The following is a 20,473-nucleotide window of genomic DNA, read 5'->3' on the forward strand; positions in this document are numbered from 1 at the left end:
CCCGTCCCCAGCGGTGGGTGTGAATCTCTCCCAAGGGGACCATCCAGGCTTCCACAGGCTTCCACACCATACAATCAAGAGCGTGGGCCTCCCCACCGCACTTTGCAGCCGCCCGGCTTCCCCATGGAGCTCAAGGCGCAACCAATTTCCCGCCACCAGAGCAGGGGGAGGGCAAGTTCCCATTTCCTCTCTTCCCAGTTTGCACAGGCGTGTGCCCTGCTCACAGGCAGTCCCCTCGTCTCTCCGCAGACGCTTAATTAGAGGAAGTGATTCTAAACATCTGGGGCACACATCTGAGAGGGGCTCAAGACCACATGGGGCCGGGAGGAAATGGGGATATATGCAATTATGTCACTTCCTGAGTGGGGAGTGCTCAGGAGGGGGCAGAGCAAGCATTCTAGGGCTGGACCAGAGCCATGTGCCCCTTGGACAGTGGTCCCGGGGCCTAAAGCAAGAGGCTGGCAGTGGCTCTGTGGCTGAGCTGAGCTGTAGCCAGCAGGATCAGTGGTGCCTGAATCTGTGGTCCCGAGGGGGAAAGGAAGAGACAAAGGAAATAAGGAGAGCAGGAGCGGGAGAGAGGGACAGAGGAGGAAGGAGATGGAGTGAAAGAAAAGAGGAATGGGGGAGGAAGTGGGGGAGGGGACAGGAGTGGGGGTAGAGAACTGTTGGACTCAGAAAGAGGCCTCGGGCTTCCAGGAAATGGAGCCTCCCCCTGGCAACATACCACAAATGGCAGCAACCCCGACAGGGTAGGCTGACCCAGTTCTGATTTTTGATCCAGCCCTTCCCCAGCTGTGTGACTCTGAACATGCCACTGAACCTCTCTGAGTCTCAGTCTCTTCCTCTGGAAAAGGACAGGAACATTTCGTTGTGAATTGTTGTAAAAGGGAGGGAAGGTGGCTGTCCCTGAACTGTCCTCCACTGCTCAGTCTAGGCTGGGAACTTCAGCTGGAAGTGGCTGGCCCAGGGGCTTCTGCATTCCTGCCTCTCAGCTTCTCCACCCTGTGATATGGGCCTGTTGACACTGTCTACCTCCTGAGCATGTCCCTGCCTGGTCTGGGTCTGCAAGTTCTTTGAGGGTGCAGAAAATCTCTAGGGTTACCTAATGTCAATCACACAGTTTGCACTTCATACGTAACCAGGTGCTATGTGGCAGGGGTGAATTTAGTTTATCCTTTGCACCCAGTTTCTGCTGTCATTATAATTATGAGCTTGTATGAAAGGCAGACTCCTAATTTTTCCCCCCAGTAAATCCTGTTTCCTGCCAGAGACAATAGTGTCTCTTCATCTCAAACAGGTGAGACTGGGTCCTCTGGAATTCCCTGCAGGAGTCCAGCCCGGGGCAGTGCTTCCCACCTGGCCAGCCTCAACAAGCCAGGAAATGTTCCTAGGAAGAAAATGAAGCATCTGTTCAGGACTCTTCAAGGAGAGCCACTGGACGGAGCTCCCAAGCTCTGGGCTCTGTATCTTTCTGGGCCCAGGAACAGCACTTGCAGCTGGCATGGCCAAGATGGCTCTGCTGCCTTCCAACCACCTGGCTGGCCACCACCCTGTCCCCAGTGAGGGGAATTACCATCTTGCAGAGCACCTTGCCAGGGTGACACCATCCAGATTGTCTCTTGAGAGACAGCTGGGTTGCCATGGAAACAGAATCGCTGCTCCAGCCAAGAGACCTGAATTCTAGATCTCCTGGACCCCAACTTTAGAGAGGTGTAGTGATTTGCATAAAGTCACACAGTTAGTAGGTTTCAAAGCCTGGACTGCCAAGCAGGACTTAATAAGTGATCAAAACTGTTGTGTGGGGAGCCCTGTGAGATGTCTGCTTGTGTGATGCACTTTGTATCCATCATTTTATGAGGCTGGAAGACAAAGCTGGGGTCACATATAACATGGAAGTGGCAGAGCTGAGTCAAAACCATGTCATTTGATCCTGAAGCTTGCCCTAGGCTACCTCTCAATTCTGGTTTCTGGCACTGGGCTCAACCTGTGCTGAGATCAACCCCATCCCAGAAGCTCCCTCGGCCTGATTTGAGAGCTGCTAAAAGAGTGGAGGTGAGCTAGATCAGGGGTCCTGCAGGCTGAGACCCAGAGATTCTAGGGCCTGGTCCCCTGGAGCACTTGCTCTTCTGCACGCTATGACCTGGCAGCTCATGCTGGGCAAGAGGGCAGGAGTCTGCTGGTCAGGGCCCTCTTCCCTGTCCTATATGTCAGATGGACCCTGGGGACAGGCGAGGGGCACACCCATGAGTAAGATAAAATTACTAGCACATATACAACAATTTCTAGACAACAGGCCCTGTGTAAGTGAACTCACTTAATGCCTATGATGTAGGCATTGGTAGGATCCCCTCTTAATAAATGAGGGTACCATGGCTCATAGAGGTTAGGTGACATTTCTAACCTGGTGAGTAGGGAGCTGGGTGGGATTCAGAGCAGGAAGGCTGCTCCACAGAACACATGTTTTAACTATTCCTCTTCTCTAGGAAATAGCTGAATGGTTTCTGGAGAGAGTATTTGAAATTGGGGCCAAGCCAAGCTCTCTGTTCCTCTTCACCTGCAGGGCTGTGAGTGTCGAATGAGCTCCACGATGACGGGAAGGTGTTCAACCTACCCATGGGGAGAAATCACTGTCACATACTCAACACAGCCACCTGCAAACAATTTAGGTGATCTTGACAGGTGTCATGAGTCATTATCATGTCTCTCCCAGGATTTCATGTTAACTTGTTCAGAGAGCAGGGTCAGCAGATGGCTTTGAGGTCAGATTGGTATGTAGTCACAACTCTGGCTCCTTTTAATAAGGTTGCTTTGGTCAAATGACTTCACCTTTCTAAACCTCAGTCTCCTCGCCTGGAAAACGGGGCAAACGCGAGTCGCAGGAGGTGAGATAAGTGAGTTATACTCGCTGATCACATGTTTGCTGTTGTCCTGACTAAAAGGGGATATAGATCAGATTTGTTCCTAATCCAGATGTGCTTCTCTGACTTGCCCCAGCCGTGTCAGTCTAAATAGGCAAGACTGATAAAGACTGCACCGTTGTTAATTCCTGTCTGTCTAACCCAGAAGGTATTTACGAGGCAGTGGCTTGCAACATTTGCTAAGAAAGTTCCATAACCAACTTGCCTACTTCCTGCCAAGCCCCTGCTCCATTTCATTCTCACACCCTCGAATCCCCTGAAATCCCTCCTCTGGGGGCGAGGATGCTAAGCTCCATCTTAAAACCAAAGCTCTGGCTTCCTTAATCCTCTTACCTGGCTCTTTTCTCTGCAGAATTAATTGCTGCTGATGGCTTTATTAAGCCATAGCATCCTCAGGGCACCCTGGGGGAGTGCAGGGGGATTGTTTTGGCAGGACCTCTGTCCTGAATGTACCTTTGGATTGGGTGGCAGGAGGCAGATACGCAAAGACTCAGAAAGGCAAGACTTGTGCCTGCAGAGTGACAACTGTGGTGCCTTCAGGGTGCTAACACTGTGGACTTGTATCTCCAGACAGTCTGTTTCAGTTATTTGGAGGCACCAGTGGGTCCCTGGCTATGGCAGGGATGTCCTAGCCAGAGCTTTGATTCCCATTTCGCTTCTGCTGAGACCACCTGACCAGCCCTCAGGGCCTCAGTTTCTTCCTTAAAATGGAAATGAGCCTGCTTTGGGGTTTCACAGAGCTGGACACTGACGGCAGGATTCCTGTCAGAATAGAGACATTTATTTCAAACCACAAGAGCAAGGCCTGTGTGTGTGTTGCATTTCTATGTGTCTGCAGGCCTCTGCTTAGAAAAGGGTGGACCTGGACCCGGAAGCTAATCATTCCTTGCCCTTCAAAGTCCTGCAGCCATGAAATGGTGCAGAGGCCCTGAATGGAGGGAGAAATTGTTGGGGCACGGGCTCCCCATGCCCCAGCATTCTCCCTTGGGGTTGTCCTTTCACAAAGAGCATCCTCAGGTGTGGATGAGATGACATGGTCCGTAGGATGATGAAGGTGCTCATGGATCCCAGTGAGAAAATCACTGCCTCATCAGCTGTCCTCCAACTTAGGGTGTTGTTACTCCTACTTTGAGCACGCTGCATTGTAACCCTTTCCTGAACTCTCTCATCTCCCCTTACAACTGGGAGAAAAGGGGCCCAGGCTCTAGCTGTCGAACAGATGAACAGACACCCGTAGCTCAACTCAGGCACAAGACATGGCTTCTACTGTCTTCATTTTGACAGCTTCTGAATGTGGCAAGGGAGACTGGCCCTCCGGTTACGGTGATAAAACGTCCTTTTACAATTTCCATGTGGAAGTTAAAATAAGTGAGTAAACTATGAACAATACGATCATAATCCGAGCTGATGGGAATCAGCTGAGGTGATGAGGGGAGTGTTCAGAGGACTGAAATGTGGACAGGCCTCGAGGCAGGTGCCTTGTCCACCACCCTCTGCTCACTGTACTCCATGACCCTGCCCGGGCATTGTCTGTCCTCACACAGAGCTGTGTGAATGCTGGAAGGTTCCTTCACCTACCCCAAGCACCATCAACCAATAATGGCCAAGGCATGGTGGATAAATACCTCCTCTCCCAGAGGCTCAGGTGGTAGGGGAACATTCTCCTTTGTCCTGGCAGGACTGAGTCCCAGGTATCCCCTCCCAGCAACTTAGTTACCAATCCCACTCTTCCTTAACTTCCTCTCCTTCCTGTCTCACCTCCTCCACTTCTCTATCAGTGTTTTCCGGAATTTTCCTAAAGAAGTGTCAAGCCCCGGAAGCTTCATCTCAGGGTCTGCATCCGGGGAAACCAATCTCAGAAATGTGACATTCTGTGGGAATCTTCTAGCAGCTTGGCCTCATGAATCCCCCCACCCCTCCACTTCCAGACCCCCTTGTCCCAACCAGGAGGCTGGGTGGTGGCGTGGATTCGGAGCAGGACCGTTTTGAGAAGGGTCCACCTGTTAGGGTCCCTGGCTCTCAGATGCCCTCTCCCCACCAGAGATGCCCCCACTCCAAAGCCTGGAAATTCCATGTCCACTGGCTGGACCTCAGGCAGCACTGTCCTCGCACACCGGGGCAGGGGTGGGAGTGGCAACCATGAGCTAATCTGGCAGATGTGAGGGAGGCAGGAAGGGTGGCCTCTGGACAAGCTGAGGCCTGACTCCTGGGGCTCTCAGGGAACTCGAGAGAGCTGTGCCTGAGAAACTGCTGAGCCAGCCAGGAGACAGGGCTCTCCAGTCTCACCCACCCCTGCCAACTGCAACCGAGCTCTGAAGAAAGCCACAATGACCCTCACTGCTCCAGAATACCTGTCCCCTGCAGAAAACGTGGGAAATAGAAGTGTCACATGCACACCCTTATCTAGATAGATCTATTATAAGTTGACATTTCGGATATCCCCTTCTGTTTTCTGTGCCTAGATGCACTCATGTTTTGTTTCTGTACCTGGCTGCGATCATACCCCGTAGACCATTTTGTTACTGTTCTAAGACGTTAATAATATGACTACGTTCTAAGCGTTTTCCCACAGGTCTTATTTTGAATGGCCATGGAAATCCTCAGCCCTCTGTCATTTCTGGGGTGGCTCTGCCCTTCCTCACTGTGCACCCCAGGGACCTTTCAGTAGTTATCTCCCCAATTCCTTGGCTTGGGAGGACTCTGCTCACAAAGCTCCTCCTGCTGTCCCTCTTCTCCAAGAGGTCACTCTGATCCCAGGCTCATCCCTCAGGGAACGAGGGGAGGGGAAAGGCCAAGGCTACTGCCCCAAGACAGACTGCCCAGTCATAGTCCCTCAGAAGTTGGGTAGCTCCCTGAGCAACAGTCCTGGCCCTCCTGGAAGCAAATCCTACTTCTGGTAGCAGGAGCCTTGTATGCTGGGTCTGTCTTTCCCCTCCCAGAGCCTCAGTTTCCCCCTCTATAAATGGGTGTGCCGGTAAGAGTCCCAGACTCCCCTACAGTGTGGACAGCAGGGGCAAGGACATGAGCAGGTTTTCTCCATGGCACAGATCTGGCCTCCAGTGCCCATGGGCCTGGTGATGAAGTCCAGAGCCCTTTCCAGGGGACCTGACTCAGGGGTAGAGATGGCCCAGCAGGAGGAAGGAAGCCATGTCCCTCTCCTACATTCCAGCTCTGCTGAGCTCAGATGTGGGGGTGGGGTAGTGTCCAGGAGGAAGTCTGTCCTTGGCCTTGGAAGGGTGCCCCAACCTGCTGGGCAGCCTGTGTTTCAAGGGCATGGCCTCGCCTACCTGCTGTCTCTGGGGGAGCCAGCAGAGTTAACAAATCCCCTGCAATTTTCACCCACCAATCCCGCCTGCTCGCTGGGCGGCCGTGAGCCGTTTTTCACGGAGAGCTGCGCACAGCTTTGTCTTAGAGAGACAGCTCTGGCAGGGTGTCCCTGAATGAGGCCATTTGTCCTCCCTGGTGAAGGGAAGGCGGCTGCATGGAGAGGGCAGAGGCAGAGAAGGGTGGAGAGAGGCTAAGAAGGAGTGTAAAGGTGGAGATAGGAGTCAGGCCATCGAGAGTCACAAGAAATGTCCCCACCACCACAGGGGTCTGAGAGTCCCCTATTTGGCAAGGTGGGAGCCAGAAGGCTTGGTTTCAAAGACAGCTAGAAACCGCAGTGACCTCCTGGCTCAAGGAGTCCTGAGTAGAAGACACGGGAACCACCTGGCTGGCCTCTGATGACAGAGTCCAAGCCCAACCTCTATAAATGGTAGGACACTCACTCGAGTGCCACTAGGGTCAGGGCCTCTCTCTAAGCCTGCACAAGCCTCTCCCAAGCCCCTCCTAAGTAGACTGCAGGCCACAGAGAGGGGCGAGGCAGGGGACCCCACATTCTTGATTCTTCATCTCCAGGGCCAGCTGGGGCCCAGAGCATGTCTCAGTCTACCCCCTGTGACCTGTGACATGCCCCATGACGGTTTGCTCCTCTGGGGAGCTTGCCAAGGAGACCCGACCAAGCAGACGTATAGGGACTTAAGCTAGCAGCCTACTTCGCCTGGGTGCCACTCCTGCTCCCAGGGCCGGGATTGTGTGGGTGTGCTTAGAACAGAGGTCAGACACACATGTCACAGGGCCAGGCTGGTCTTCAAATGCACTGGGGTAAGACAATAGGGAGGAGGGGGGCTGGGCACAGCACTGCTCCAGGGGGTATTACCCCACCCTAACCTAGTCACTCTAGTGAATGCAAAGGAAGTCAGACATTTACACAACAGGGCCCTCTCTTAAAGAGCATTTATGGGCAAATGATAATCACTTTCTGAAACTACTGAGCAGTCTGACCCAGGTATCTGCAGGTTACATCCAGCCCAGGAAGGCCAATCGGCACTCTGACAAACATCCTCCGCCTGTCCCTCAGGAAGGTTGGCCTCCTCCTCATGATTTCAGGGACTGCCCCTTCCTGCCCTGACCACTCTCCACTCTCCTGAGTTCTATGTCCCTTCTCCAAATGCCCAGTGGTGCTTCTCAAGACGGCCCTGGGATGCCCCTGCCTCCCACAGCGCTGTCTACACGTTGACTTTACCAACAGCCCAGGTGACACTCACAGCCGTCACACCTCAGGGAAACAGGAAGGGCACTAGGACAGGCAGTGGGCCCCCCAGGCCCCCTGGGCTTCCCTGTGACTTGGGGTGGGTCCTCCCCTCTCTGATCCCTGGACTTTCTACCTTCGGGCTCTGACATTTCCTGTTCCATTACTTCAACTGGCTGCTCAGTGGGGTCAGCTGAGGTGACACAGATTTATTCAAGCATGGACAGGAGCTGAGGCATGAGGGCTCCCGGGGACTTCGGACATGGCGACTGCCTGGTGTTCTCACCCACGTAGCCAGCGTGGACTGATGGGCGTGATGAGGCTGACATTTCAGCGCTGCCTGCCAAGTCGCTGAGGGCTGGCACGCGGGGCGGGTGGGGGCAGGGTGGGTGCATTAGGGAGGAGGTGGAGGCGGGGCGGGGGCAGGTGACCTTCTGCTCTAGGTGTGTGTGGGGAAGCAGCTGCCCCAGGAGTCTCTGATGAGGAGGATCCTGGCCCTGTGCGCGCCTGCGCTCCTGTTCCCGTGTGAGCAGAGGCTAAAGGCTGCACCAGAACAAAGGGCTGGGGGCTGGGTACCAGGGCCCCACGTGCAGACGCCCGCCTTGGCTGCTGCAGTGTCTGCGGCTCCCGGCGCCGGCTCCTCTCTCTCTCTCTCTCTTTCTCTCTCTCTCACACACACACACACACACACATGCACGCACGCACACGTGGCACACGTTGCAGCAGTGCTGCCCCCAGGCCCAGCTCCTGCTCCACAGCCCCAGACGGATGCCCAGCCCCGGCTCACCGCCAGGCATCCTGACAAAGCTCCTCTCCTGTGCCGCATGAGCTCATCCTGCTCCTTGGCCCAGCCCGGCTCCTGACCAGACAGACAGGGATGGGGCCGGAGGAGGGGAAGGGGAGGCACCCACCCAGGCGGCCGTGCACACACACAGCACAAAATCAATTGTGCACATCAGGCACACACACACACACACAGCACACAGGGACACGTGCAGACTCTCACACATCAGACACAGCCAAATGCACAGGCATGCACGCGCGCACACAGCCGCGTACCTCACACATGCGCCACACAGAGATGTGCGCATATGCACATAGCCACAGACACACCACGCAGGGGACAAGTCTGAGACCTAGAGAAAATCCAGAAAGAAAGCAATGGGAAGCTAGACATGGAAGGGAGAGATAGACAGACAGACAGCAGACAGGGTTAGGGAGAGAGGGTTGGGAAAGCTGCACAGTGATCAGACAGAGCAGGAGCCCAGACAGACACAGACACCGGAGGGAGAAGCAGCTGGCTGGCTACAGCGGCTTTGGGGACACAGAGCTCTGGAACTGCAGAGGCCACCTGGGAGAGGTCTGAGAGGGACACACACACACCAGGGGCAGGGTACTACAGGGCATGCACCTACCCCAGGGGCAAGGGGAGCCCCAGGAGAGGCAGCCTTGCCAGGCAGTGAGGGCCAGTTAGGAGGAAGCCAAGCTGGGAGAGATGGAGGTCAGGAAGTGGCACTCACTCGGCACTCATGTGGTCAGGTATTGGGGGGTCCCTCTCTCCTGCCACATTAGAGAGCTTGCTGAGTGCTCAGAGACAGCTGAGCGTGTGTGTGCCCTCTCTGCAGACCAGGGCCCAGCTCCCAGGTGCAGAGGGTGGCCAAGGAGGGGCCAGCACCAAGTTGCCCTTTAAACTTGGGATCTCTGTTCTGCTCCCTGTGGCCTCTGCTTGTCTTATGTCCCAGCCTGTCCCCAGCAGATCCTGCATTCCGTGAATGAAACCAGCAGTTGAGGCCCACTCAGATGACCCCCTGCGCTTCCAGGCAGGGGGATGACCCAGACTTCACTGCCTGGGAATGGTGGTGGGTCATGGCTGTTAGCACGACAAGGGTTGGACTCCTATGGAGGGAATTCAAGTGACAGCCAAGCCACAGGCATGCTGTGCCTCAGAGTTCCCAGTGGCAGAATGGGTGTCTGAGAACTCATCTGGGGGTCCTGGGACACATCATGTGACTCAACGGGCACAATATATGAGAAGGGGCTCTGTGACCTGCCAAGAGCTATGCACAGCTGGAGTTGCAGGTAAAGGACAGAAGGATTCCCTGTTTCAGGAGAAGTGATGCTGGAAACGCCACTTGAGGAGCATGGGGTCTGGCCAGAGAGCCCTGCACATGTGACGTCTCATCCGAGGGGAATGGCTTCCCCGATCCTGGGACAGGAAGCAGAAGTCTCCTAATGGAGAACCCTGACCAGCCCTAGAGTCAACTGTGATTGAATAGGCAACAGCCCTCAGCCCAGAGTCAGCTGGAGTTCAAGTTCCAGCTCTATCATTTATGAGATGTGTGACTCCAGGCAAGTCACAGGGCCTCTCTGAGCTTCAGTATCCTCATCCATCAATGAAGATGTCTTGCAAAGCTGAGAATTGTGGCGAACCACAGGAGAATACTCTGCACGTGCCAATAAGGCCAGGGTTTAGGAGAGGCCCCTCCTCTGCCAAGGAAGGGGAGCACAGGGGCCTGAGCCACTCCTCCTCCACGGGGCCACAGCTGAGACTTCTGGGGCAGCCCAGTCTTCTGTTCTCCTTACCTCTCTGGCTATGCATCCTTTGTCTTGATTTGGGCCCCCTTCCCCGCCCTCCCTTTTGTGTGTGTGTGTGGGGGGGGCAGGGGGGCCTCACACATTCTTGGCAAGTTCTCTACCACTGAGCTCCAGCTCCAGCTGGTTTTGCCCCTTAAATCTCCCTTTCTCTTCCCTTCACTCCACTCTTGTCTTCCTTTCCAGCACCCCAAACTCACCAGTGACCTGCCAGCTGACCAGCACCCCCACTCCTCTGTGCAATTTATTCTTTGGTAGCAGAATAAGTTTTTACAAAATGAGAATTTAACCGTGTTCCCATTCCTTTAGGACAAAGACCACGACCTTCAAGACGGGCCCTGCAAGTTCAGCTGCTGCCTTCACCAGCCTCACCCTTGCCACATGTCCCCCGACTCGGGGTTCCAGAACCACTACCATTATCTTAGTCTGACACAAAGCCATGCTCCCTCCTCACTCGGAGCCTTTGCACAGGATGCCCCCTCACCTACAAAGGACTGTGCCCTCCTTTTCTTTATCCACTCAACTCTTTCTTAACTTTCCAAAGCATCCCCTGATCCCATGGTGGTCTGTGCCCCCAACACTGCCACATCATCTGATGATTCTGCTTCACAGCACTTAACACAGCTTGACTTACACACAAGCATGCGTGCGCGTGCGCTGGTGTGCGCGCGCACACACGCTCCTGTAATCATTTGATCAATAGCTTTTTCTTCCTGTAGGCCAGGAGCCAGGAAGCTACTGGCTGTCACTCGTTTTTATAAATAAAGCTTTATTGGAACTAGCCATACACATTCCTTTATATATCATCTATGACTGCTTTTGTAGCCCACAAGGCCTAAAATAGACACCATCTGGTCCTTTATGGAAAAAGTTTGCAGAGCCCTACCCCAGACTGTCAGTTCCTGCAGGCAGGACCCTGTCTGGTTCCCCTGGTGACCTCAGTCCCGGTCCGTATCTGCACAGAACAGGCGCATGAGAGACGCGTTTCTTAAGATGCAATTTTTCCCTCGTCTAAATTGTGTTGACTTATTATTAAAACTGCAGATCCCGACAGGAATAGACATTCCCTGTGAGATTCCAAGACTGTTTTCTGGCAAGCGGTTCTGTGCACAGCAATATCCCAGCTCAGGCTGGCGGAGAAGGGGTTTCAGAGCAGCTATTGGCTCGTGAGACCTTCACACAAGGTTTTCTAAGTGAAGCACACCCACGTTTGGGGACTGTAAGTGTTTGCGGAGGGGAGTGTAAACCGCATTCAAGACACTATGGATGAGCAGATTTATGGAAACCTGTTGTGAGACTTCCTCTAAGCATTTTCTTGAAGGCTACTTCCAAACACACACCAAAGAACTGACTGGTGAGTCTAATGAGATTGTCTGCTTTATTGTCATGCAGAAGACACGCGACCCCCCCCCCCCCCCCGCCCCTTCAACTACTGGCTCTGAATCAATAAAGAATGTTAACACTCAGACACTGTGCCAGATACTTTATATATTTCTAGAATTTACCATGACCCCTGCAAGGCAGGTCTCATCATTCCTGCCTTCCTGAGGCTATAAACTGAGGCCCAGAGACTAACACTCAGCATGTGACAGCTAGGAGGCCACAGGTTTGTCTGCTGTAAGGGTTGCTGGGTACCTGCTGTCTAAGCCAGGTTATGAGGATGATGGTAACTGTAAAACTCTATCTTGGCTTTTTTTTTTTTTTTTTTAAAGACAGGTCTCACTTTGTTGCCAAGGCTGACCCCAAACTCTGGGCCGTAGTGATCCTCCTGTCTCGGCCTCCTGAGTATCTGGGACTATAGCGGCACCCAAGCATCCATGCTAAAACTGCATTGTTAATGTTCGTAAGTTCCCCATAGACAGACAACTTCTGTGGCCCTTGTGGAAGATGGGGTCAGGAAGCTCGATGCAATGACAGAGCTGGAGAATAATCTGCTGGGCAGGCTTTTAGGAACACTGGATATATTGATTCATTTTGTTTTGATTTTCAAGAAATGAGTTTTTTTAATGCAGTGGAGTGTAAAGGTTTAGCACACTGACTCTGGAGTATAGGCCTGGACTTTAATCCCAGCTCTGTTGCTTTCTAGCTTAGTGACCCTGGGAAACCTCTTCTGCTTCTCTGAGCCTCAGTTTTCTCACCTATAAAATGGGGCTGATCCCAATTCTCATTCCCAGGGGTCATTGTGGTGTTGGAATGAGAGGATGCATGTCCTGTCACCTGCACCGTGCCTGCTGTTGGGGTACGTCGTGCCTTGGAGCCCACTGTGGCCCTGCAGTGCACCTAAAGTGCCCCAAGACAAGAACATGTGCAGGAACAGACATACGGCTGACCCTTGCCTGTGGGCTCCAGAGCCTGGCTGCTGAGCTGCTCCTCCTTGGAGCTCACACCACACCTAGATGACCCAAGGCGCCCAGGTGGCAGACAGCCCTGGTAGTGTCTGGTCCCCTCCCACCTTCCAATGACACCCGAACAGACGCCAATAGACGCTTACCGGCAGACTTGGGAGTGAACTTGTCTCGGTTGGCCGCACACACGGCCAGGAGTCTGTAGCCCAGGTCCAGGTCAAACCCTTGCTGGGCCGCCACTCGGCTGACCACCTGCCAGGAGGGAGGAAAGGCAGGCGTGAGTCACCATTCGTGCAAAGCCTGGGAGCCTGGGGTGGACGGACAGGCCCACCTCACAGGTGCACAGGGGAGATTGGCTGCTAAGGCAGGTCCCCAGGTCAGCAGGGCTGGGGTTCTACTGAGCCTTGTTCCGCCACTCAGCAAGGGCCCCAGTTGGCTGTTGGCTGGGAGTGCCCTGTGACCATCTTTAGGGTGGCCTGAGGCCAGTTCTCTGCTCCACCTGTGGGGCTCTGTAACTTACTTCTGAGTCCTAGCACCCAGGGGCCCTCCCTTGCCCATAGTTCCCTGCCCCTTCTGAGCTCCTGCGCCCACCATGGCGGGCACTTCCGACTCCCCGCAGCACCAGCACATGTTGGAAGCCTGTTAGAAAGGCAATCTGCTGCCCAGCCCCTCATAATCAGCTTCTGTACCTCAGAAAAGGCAAGGAGTTAGGACACATGGCTTCCCCAGAGCTCAGGGAAGAGCCATCGGGAGATTTCGGGTTGCCCTGGCCGGGGTGGGTGCACCCAACCCCACTCAGCACTGGCTCCAGGCCAGGCCCCCCGCGGCCCTTCACACCTTAGCTTAGAAATGCAGCCTGGGTCTCCAACTCCAAGCTCTGGTGTGGCACATGTAGCGCTCCATAAGAGTGACAATGTCCTTGGAGCCAACTCACGACAGGGAACACTGGGAGGGCTGCCAGTTCCCTGGGGGGCAATGGAACCAGGGTGCTCCTGGGGCCCCACCAAGGCTCTGGAGGCTTATGCCCATCTGGTTCCACTGTCCCTCCCCATTCCCAGGTGTCCCATGACTGCCAGATCTACTCATTCCCACCCGCCTTCCTCATTAAGAGCAGTTTCCTTATTAAGAAGGAAGGACCTTGTAAAACGTGGAAGGCACCTGGGGCAGCCACGGCTGAATGGGAAAGAAGCATTCTCCCAGATGTGCTGGGATCGAGCGCTCCAGAAAGGGGTGATGCAGTCATCAAGTTCCCAGGGGCCACCTGCTCCAGAGCCTCTGAGGGGCCTCAGGCTGCCAGGCGTGTTGGCCGGGGCCCCTGGATCCATCAGAATAGCTCCCCTTTATTGTTTCTATTTTAGGGGTTTCCTGCAGGGGCTCTAGGGCTAAAAAGGGTGGGAAAACCACGCCTCTGGGCTACCTCCTCATTTAAAGTGAAGGGACATGCTGGAGGCCCAGAGAGTGTCATGCTGAACCAGGGAGGAGTCAGTCCCCTTCCCAGGACCACCAGTGTCTCTTGGAACGGAGCCTTGAGCCCTCTCCAGCCCTCCCCTGGGAATGCTCCGGCCGGGCTGGGAGGAAGAGGGCGGCTGTCACGTTAGGATGTCTGCCCAGCTTCTCTGCTGCGAACAGTAGCCCCCGACCCAGAAGCCTCCTGCTCCCCCCAGGCCTGTTTCCCACGGGCTCTCTTTGCCCCTCTGCCTATCCCAGAGTCTCTAGGCCACGCCAGGGTAAGGGCATCCTCCTCCTCCTCCATTTCCCTGTCCAAGTCGAAAAACCAAGGTTCCCAACCCTTTCTGGCTTGGGGAGTATTTCAAGTTTGCAGGCGCACACTCTCAGGAGAGGCAGGAAGCTTCTGGGCTGGGGGGCTGCTGCAGCTCTGGCACTGCCTCCGGTGCCCTCTTTCTATGGCAGGAGAGCCTTGGGTGGGATGCCGGTGAGCATGGGCGTGCGGCAGTGTTTGGACTGGTGTAGCAGTGAGGCTGCTGGGTGGGGAAGGTCAGTGCCCTTGAGCAGAACCCCGAGAATGCTGGCTCCCAGGGAGGGCTAAGTAAATGCTTTGTGGGCCACAGAAGGCCACCTTGCCAAAGGTGGGTGTTATCGGTTATCCAAGGAGGAAGCTAAGGATGGATTACATCTCAAGCCCTATCAAGGAGAGAGGCAGAACATGGTCTCAGGCACTTTGGCTGCAAAGTCTAGGCTTTGTCCATGATGGGACCTCTTTTCCAGCCAACAAAGGGTTAAGTCCGTAGTTCCCAACCTGCCTGGAGGACTCCAGGGCCTTGGGTTCAGGGCAGGAAGGCAAAGGTCCCCATGTTTGGCCAATACTGGCTAATCCTGTTGCTCTGGTTTTTAAAAACAATACTAGCTGCGTTGAGCAAGAGGGCCCGGGGCTGTGTGCAGGCTGCAGGATCACAGACCAGGGAAGCAGGGCATGTCTGCTGGCTGCCAAGTGCCCCGAGCCCTGGCATTCAGAAGGACTCTTGGCTCCAACAGCCTGCTTTCACTGACAAGGAAGACAAGGCCCAGAGACAGCAGGACCTTACTCAAGGTCACACAGCATAAGCCAAACTGGATCCTGTGACTCCAGAATGCCTCATGTGCTGCTAGCCCCAGCTTCCCCCGGCCTAGTCTGAGGACTTGGAGCACAGTTCTGAGAGGCGGGGTCTGAGGGCCAGGGCTGTCCTCCAGCCGCGTCCTGGCTCTATTGCGGTTCTACTCAAGCAACGGGAGATTGGCGAGTTTCACCTCAGTGGGCAAGGTTCCGTCTGGGAGGGGCCCATGGGGCATGGCTACCCCTCCCCTATAGAGGCCAGAGGTGAGCAGCGGCCCTCCTGAGACTCCTAGACTCTAAGGGTGCCCAGTGGTACCAGCCTGGGACTGGGGTAAGCCGCTCCCCCTTCCTAGGGTGCTTGAGGTCATGTGATAAGTTACATCAGTCCCCTGGGGGAGTGCGTTGCCCTGACAAGCTGTGAGCTACCGGCCAAGGAACAGGCTGGAGAGGTCTCTGTTCCCAGGAGGGGCTGGTCCCCACGGTCCTTTCTGACTAACAGCCTCTGAGGCAGCAAGCGGGGCCTGGACCCCACTCCTGCCCCACCGGTCCAGTCCTGTGCAGCCTAAGGCAAACTAGTTCACCTCTCTGAGCCTCAGATTCCTCTTCTCTGAAGGTACAAGAATGGTTCCATCTCCAGGGTTGTGCCTGCTGGGCTCTGGCTGTGTTCCAGCTCCGTCTCCACGGTTACACCCGATCCCCATGGGGCTGAGCCCGTGTTCCCCACTTGGCTATCCTTCTCAACATAGAGGTGCGGGGACAGGTACCTGTGGCCATGGCTGCTGTTGCTTTGAAGCCAAACATGACCCCGGAGTCTGTATGTGCCATGTGCTAGTTATCCCACCTCACCCAGGGACTGAGCCTCTTGGAGATCCATTTTTCTCATCTTGAAATGAGTGCATGTCCCTTGGTTGCAGGTTGACAGGACAGCACCAGGTGCGCGGGTGACATGCAGTGAATGCATGTGAACGTGCTCCCTTGGGCCACTCGAAGGTCACAGGGAATTCCTCACTGGGTGCGAGGACAGCCAGCTGGGTTTCACTTCCCTCCCCACTGCCCTCTGCACTCTGAGCACCAGAGCCTCACAGTTTCCCCAGCACATCAGCAAAGGCATTCCCCTCCAGGGAGGGCGAGGATCAAGGGCAGAGAGGTCATCCAGCTGTGAGCAGGACACCCACAGGGGTGGCTCAGCACTGACAGAGGAGGGGGTGGAGGGAAGGTCCAGCAGGGTCAGAAGGTCAAGGTCCTGGGGAGGAAGGGTGGTCTAGGGCAGAGACCACCCCTCAGAGAAGGGCCTGGGACGCCTGCTCCCCTCCATCCTGAAGTCTCTCGAGGTGTGAGGGGAGGGTGGGGCAGGCCCTGCCTGCAACCCTGAGGTGGCCCAGCCTCTGAGCTGCTTAGAAGTCAGTGGCAAAAAAATGTGTCCATTTGCTGCCTGAGGCTAAGTGGTTTTAAATTGATATCCTTAAAGTAAGCCGCATCCCAAGGAACTTGGAATTCACTCCCAGAAATCATGGAGGGGATCTGGGCTACCTGGACGGCTTGGAGGCCACCTGGATGGGGGGTGTGTGACTTGGCATGGGTGTGTGTTGGGGGTAAGGGTCAGTTACCCTGCCCTGCCTAGGTCCCCTGGGGTCTCTGAATCTCCCCCAGCTACCTTCCCTCTATGGGACAGTGCAAGGGCTAAGGGTGCCCAGGGGTGGGACGATTTGCAGGAGGACCAAGAGGTTGCTGGGGGTCAGTGGCCCAGGCAGGGACTGGGGTAAGCTGCTCCCTCTCTCTAGGTGGCCTTGTTTTTGAAGGTGGCCTTCTCTGCCCCTTCCTGCCACTGTCTCTGCTGAGGGCTAAGGACAGACTCAGGCCACCGCAGCCATGGCTGGAGGGTTGGGAGTAAGAGCTGGCCACCAGCCCAGAGAGCGCCTGACCTGGGGGCAGAGCGAGGAGAGGCCAGGGAGGGTGTGCCTCTGTCCACAGTCTCCCCTGCTGGTGGAGCCATGGCCTCCTCTGTCCAGGCAGTTAGGGTTAGGGTTAGGTCCTCCCTGTTTTCCTCCTCCAGGAAGCCCCCCATAGCCCCCCATCCCCGCCTCAGGGATGCTCCCTGACAGAGCTCCTGTTCCCACACAATCATCCTCTTCACTCCCCTGCCTACTATCTCTTGCCCCCTACTGCCCTTGGAGAACACCAGGCTCTTCCTGCTCAGCCCGGGGGCCCTGAGTCAGCTGCTCTTGCTTTACGCCTTCTTTTGGTTCCTCAACCAGATCCAGCCTCAGGGCCTTTGCACTGGCAACTCCCTCTGCCAGGGGCACCTTCCTTTTGTCTTGGCTAGGAAGTCAGCTCCCTGGGAGGGGTATGCTGACCCACACCCTGGCCCCTCTCCAGGGGGCCCTAGCTTGTCCTGGCTTATTCCTCCGCAGGGTTATTGTCAGTCTCCCCACAGATATGCCAGCTCCTTGAAGGGTCTAGCAAAGTTGGCTCATGGCAGGGACTCGGTAAAGGTTTGTTGAATGAATGAATGACAGGGCCACGGAAGGGCCAGTTTCTGGTCCATCCCGGCTGCCCAGGGCCACTGTTGACGCAGTCTTAAGTCTCCACCATTTAAGCAGGGCCGGGCTTGGGCAGTGGGCTAGGGGACTGTGGTGGCCTGTCAGGTCACTCGCTGTGTGTGGTCCTACCTCCTCCTTCCTCTGGGCCACTGGCAGCTGGGGTGGGAGTGAGGGGACCTTGGGCAACATCTGTCTCTGGCCATGGGCTTAGGCTGAACCAGGATCCCCACAAAGAGGATTAAGGGAGTTGCGGGAGGGAGAGGAGCGCCCCAGGGCTGAAGGATGAGGAAGAAGGGGCAGTGCAGGTGGCTGCCTGATCTGGTCTGGTGGCCCTGAGGGTGCCATATGGTGTCTTTTCTGACAAACAGAGGGCTCCTGGGAGGGTGTGGGCTCCATCCCTGTCTGGCATCCCTAATGGCCAGGAGCACTCCTCTAGAGGCAGGCAGGCCTCCTTGCAGGCCCAATTCTAAGGCCGTGTGACCTTGGGACGGCAGTTCAAAGTCTTATTGTCCTCTTCTATAAAACAGAGGAGGCCGCAGGGCTGAGCGCACTCCAGGAACCAAACACTGTGGGCTGGCTTAGCCTCCGCTCCAAATAGGGCCTTACCCTGCAGCCCTAAGTATGGTCTCTATTTCTTCTCCCCCGAGACAGGGCCAACCTGGGCCTCTTGTCTCCCTGTCTGGAGCTTCTCAGGACACATGGTGCCCCTGGACGAGTAGACCCACTTTTCTGCCTGGCCAGACACCCTTGGTCCTTCCTCTTTAGGCCTGGGGAGGGGAGGTACCTGGCTCTCTGCTTACGTGCCTTCCCTGCAAAGCTGGCTCAGGCCTTTGAGGACACTTAAGCATGCAGGCCACGTGGTGGGGGACATTTGCCTACTGTGAGCAGCTTCCATGTGGCTCTCTTCTGCCTGGTGAATCATGCCACAAGCCCTGGACCTGGCCTCTCTCAGCTTGTACCTAGAGCCTTACCCGGTTCCCCGGGTTCTTTGGGCATCTGTGCCTTTGCATATGCTGGCCTGGCGTGCTCCCGCCCCCAGAGGGGCTTGGCAATTCCCTAGGTATGTATAAATGTGCCTTTTCAGTTTTCTGTGACTCGCTGCACCTTCCAGGCAGTTGAGGAACTCCCTTCTCCATGCTGCCCTCACCTGGTACATGGCTTTCACAGTCATCATCTCTTGACACACTGGCCACCCCAACAAAGAGGAAATTGGGTTAGGCAAAGTGGTCTTCAGCCTTGGCTGCCCAGGACTTGGCAGAGGGGATCACACAGGGTAAGCAAGGGATCAATCAACGTGCATTTGGCTAGTCTGACAGGCATGATGGGGGCTCAGTGAATGCTATATGGATGGGTAGGTGGGCGGGCGGATGGATGGATGAATGAATGGATAAATGGGTGGATGGGTGGGTGGACGTATGGGTGGACGGATGGATGGATGGATGGGTGGATAGGTGGATGGGTGGATGGATGGATGGATGGGTAGATGGATGGATGGGATGGATGGATGGGTGGATGGATGGATGGGTAGATGGATGGATGGGTGGATGGATGGATGGATGAGTAGATGGGTGGATGGGTGGGTGGATGGATGGATGAGTAGATGAATGGATGGGTGGATGGATGGATGGATGTGTAGATGGATGGATGGGTGGGTGGATGGATGGATGAATAGATGGGTGGATGGGTGGGTGGATGGATGGATGAGTAGATGAATGGATGGGTGGGTGGATGGATGGGTGGATGGATGGGATGGATGGATGTATGGATGGATGGGTAGATGGATGGATGAGTGGGTAGATAGATGGATGAGTAGATGGATGGATGGTTGGGTGGATGGGTGGGTGGATGGATGGATGAGTAGATGAATGGATGGATGGGGGTTGGGTAAATAGGTAGATGGGTGGATGGGTGAATGGGTGAATAGGTGGATGGGTGGATGGGTGAATAGATAGATGAATGGATGGATAAATAGATAGCAGGCAATAAAAAGGTCAATAAATGCCGAGGGACTGAAGGATTGCATAAAAGGATGGCTGAGACCCCTCAGAGTCTTGCTGCTTTGCTTATGACAGAACATTGACCCCCAAGTGAGCCCTGAGTCCAAGTGTGGAAACTCATGTAATTCACTTCCCCATCAGACCCAGATTGGGGCACACATGGCAGGGCCATCCCCGCCAGCACAGTGTCTTCCCGGCTCTCTCCCATTACCTCGCATCTGGACAGGCCCGCCCCCCCCCCCAACGCACTACGCAGAGCAGAGGCCCAGACTCACCGTTAGACACCCCATCAGGCTCTGCTCGAAAGGCCGCTGGAAGGCTCGCGGGTCTCCACACCAGTCCAGCAGCTCCGTGGCGGCATTGTGGAAGTTGGCAGGATTCTGTAGGTGCTGTGGGAAGGAAGAGGAGGTGGATTGAGGTGCCCAGAGTGAGGCCAGCAAGAGCTGCACTGGGGTCTGGGGAAGGGAGGACACAGGCCTCACCAGGAGATGCTCAGACAGGGGCCAAGGGGCAGTGTGGGCTGTGAGCGGTCCCACACTCACTCCCATCTTCCTCTGCACCTCGACCACCCTCACCTCGCAGGGAGGGGACAAGCAGCCCCACTGCAGAGACAGGAATACCAAGGTTCAGGAGTAGGGAGAGAGTGTTGCAGGAGTCCCTGTGAGGAAGGGACCCTGGTCACATTCTGCCTCCTACTGGCTGCTGACGGTCCCCTCACCTCTCTGAGTTTCAGCAGACCCATCTGCACTTAGGGTTCCATGGCTGTCAATGGCTACAATGGGGTACGTGCAAGTCACGGTTTAAAGGCAGAGAATTCTGTGAATTCAGTTAGGATAGCCTCTCTCCACAGAAACAAAGGAAAGAAAAGAGGTGAAGGGGGGGGTGCGGGTGAGCAAGCAGAAATGAGCCCCCGTCCGGTGCTGGGGTGGGGATTAAACAAGATGAGGCTTATAGGCCCTG

The 20,473-nt window shown here is 55.4% G+C and overlaps 1 protein-coding gene across 3 annotated transcripts in view; it reads right to left on the reverse strand.

The window, feature by feature from the left end:
• Nucleotides 1–20,473, reverse strand: part of Zmiz1 (zinc finger MIZ-type containing 1) — a 219,394-nt gene that overhangs the window by 79,128 nt on the left and 119,793 nt on the right. For all 3 annotated transcript variants that reach the window (XM_046419961.2, XM_046419960.2, XM_046419962.2), the window contains exons 6-7: nt 19,789–19,902; nt 12,572–12,677 (exon numbers count right to left, since the gene is read on the reverse strand). In XM_046419961.2, the coding sequence (XP_046275917.1) occupies nt 12,572–12,677; nt 19,789–19,902 (220 nt within the window). The remainder of the gene's footprint in view (nt 1–12,571; nt 12,678–19,788; nt 19,903–20,473) is intronic.

Source organism: Marmota monax, unplaced genomic scaffold (assembly GCF_021218885.2).
Source record: "Marmota monax isolate L192 unplaced genomic scaffold, Marmota_monax_Labrador192_F-V1.1 WCK01_AAM20220418_F8-fsc00019, whole genome shotgun sequence".
Classification (NCBI taxonomy): Eukaryota; Metazoa; Chordata; class Mammalia; order Rodentia; family Sciuridae; genus Marmota; species Marmota monax.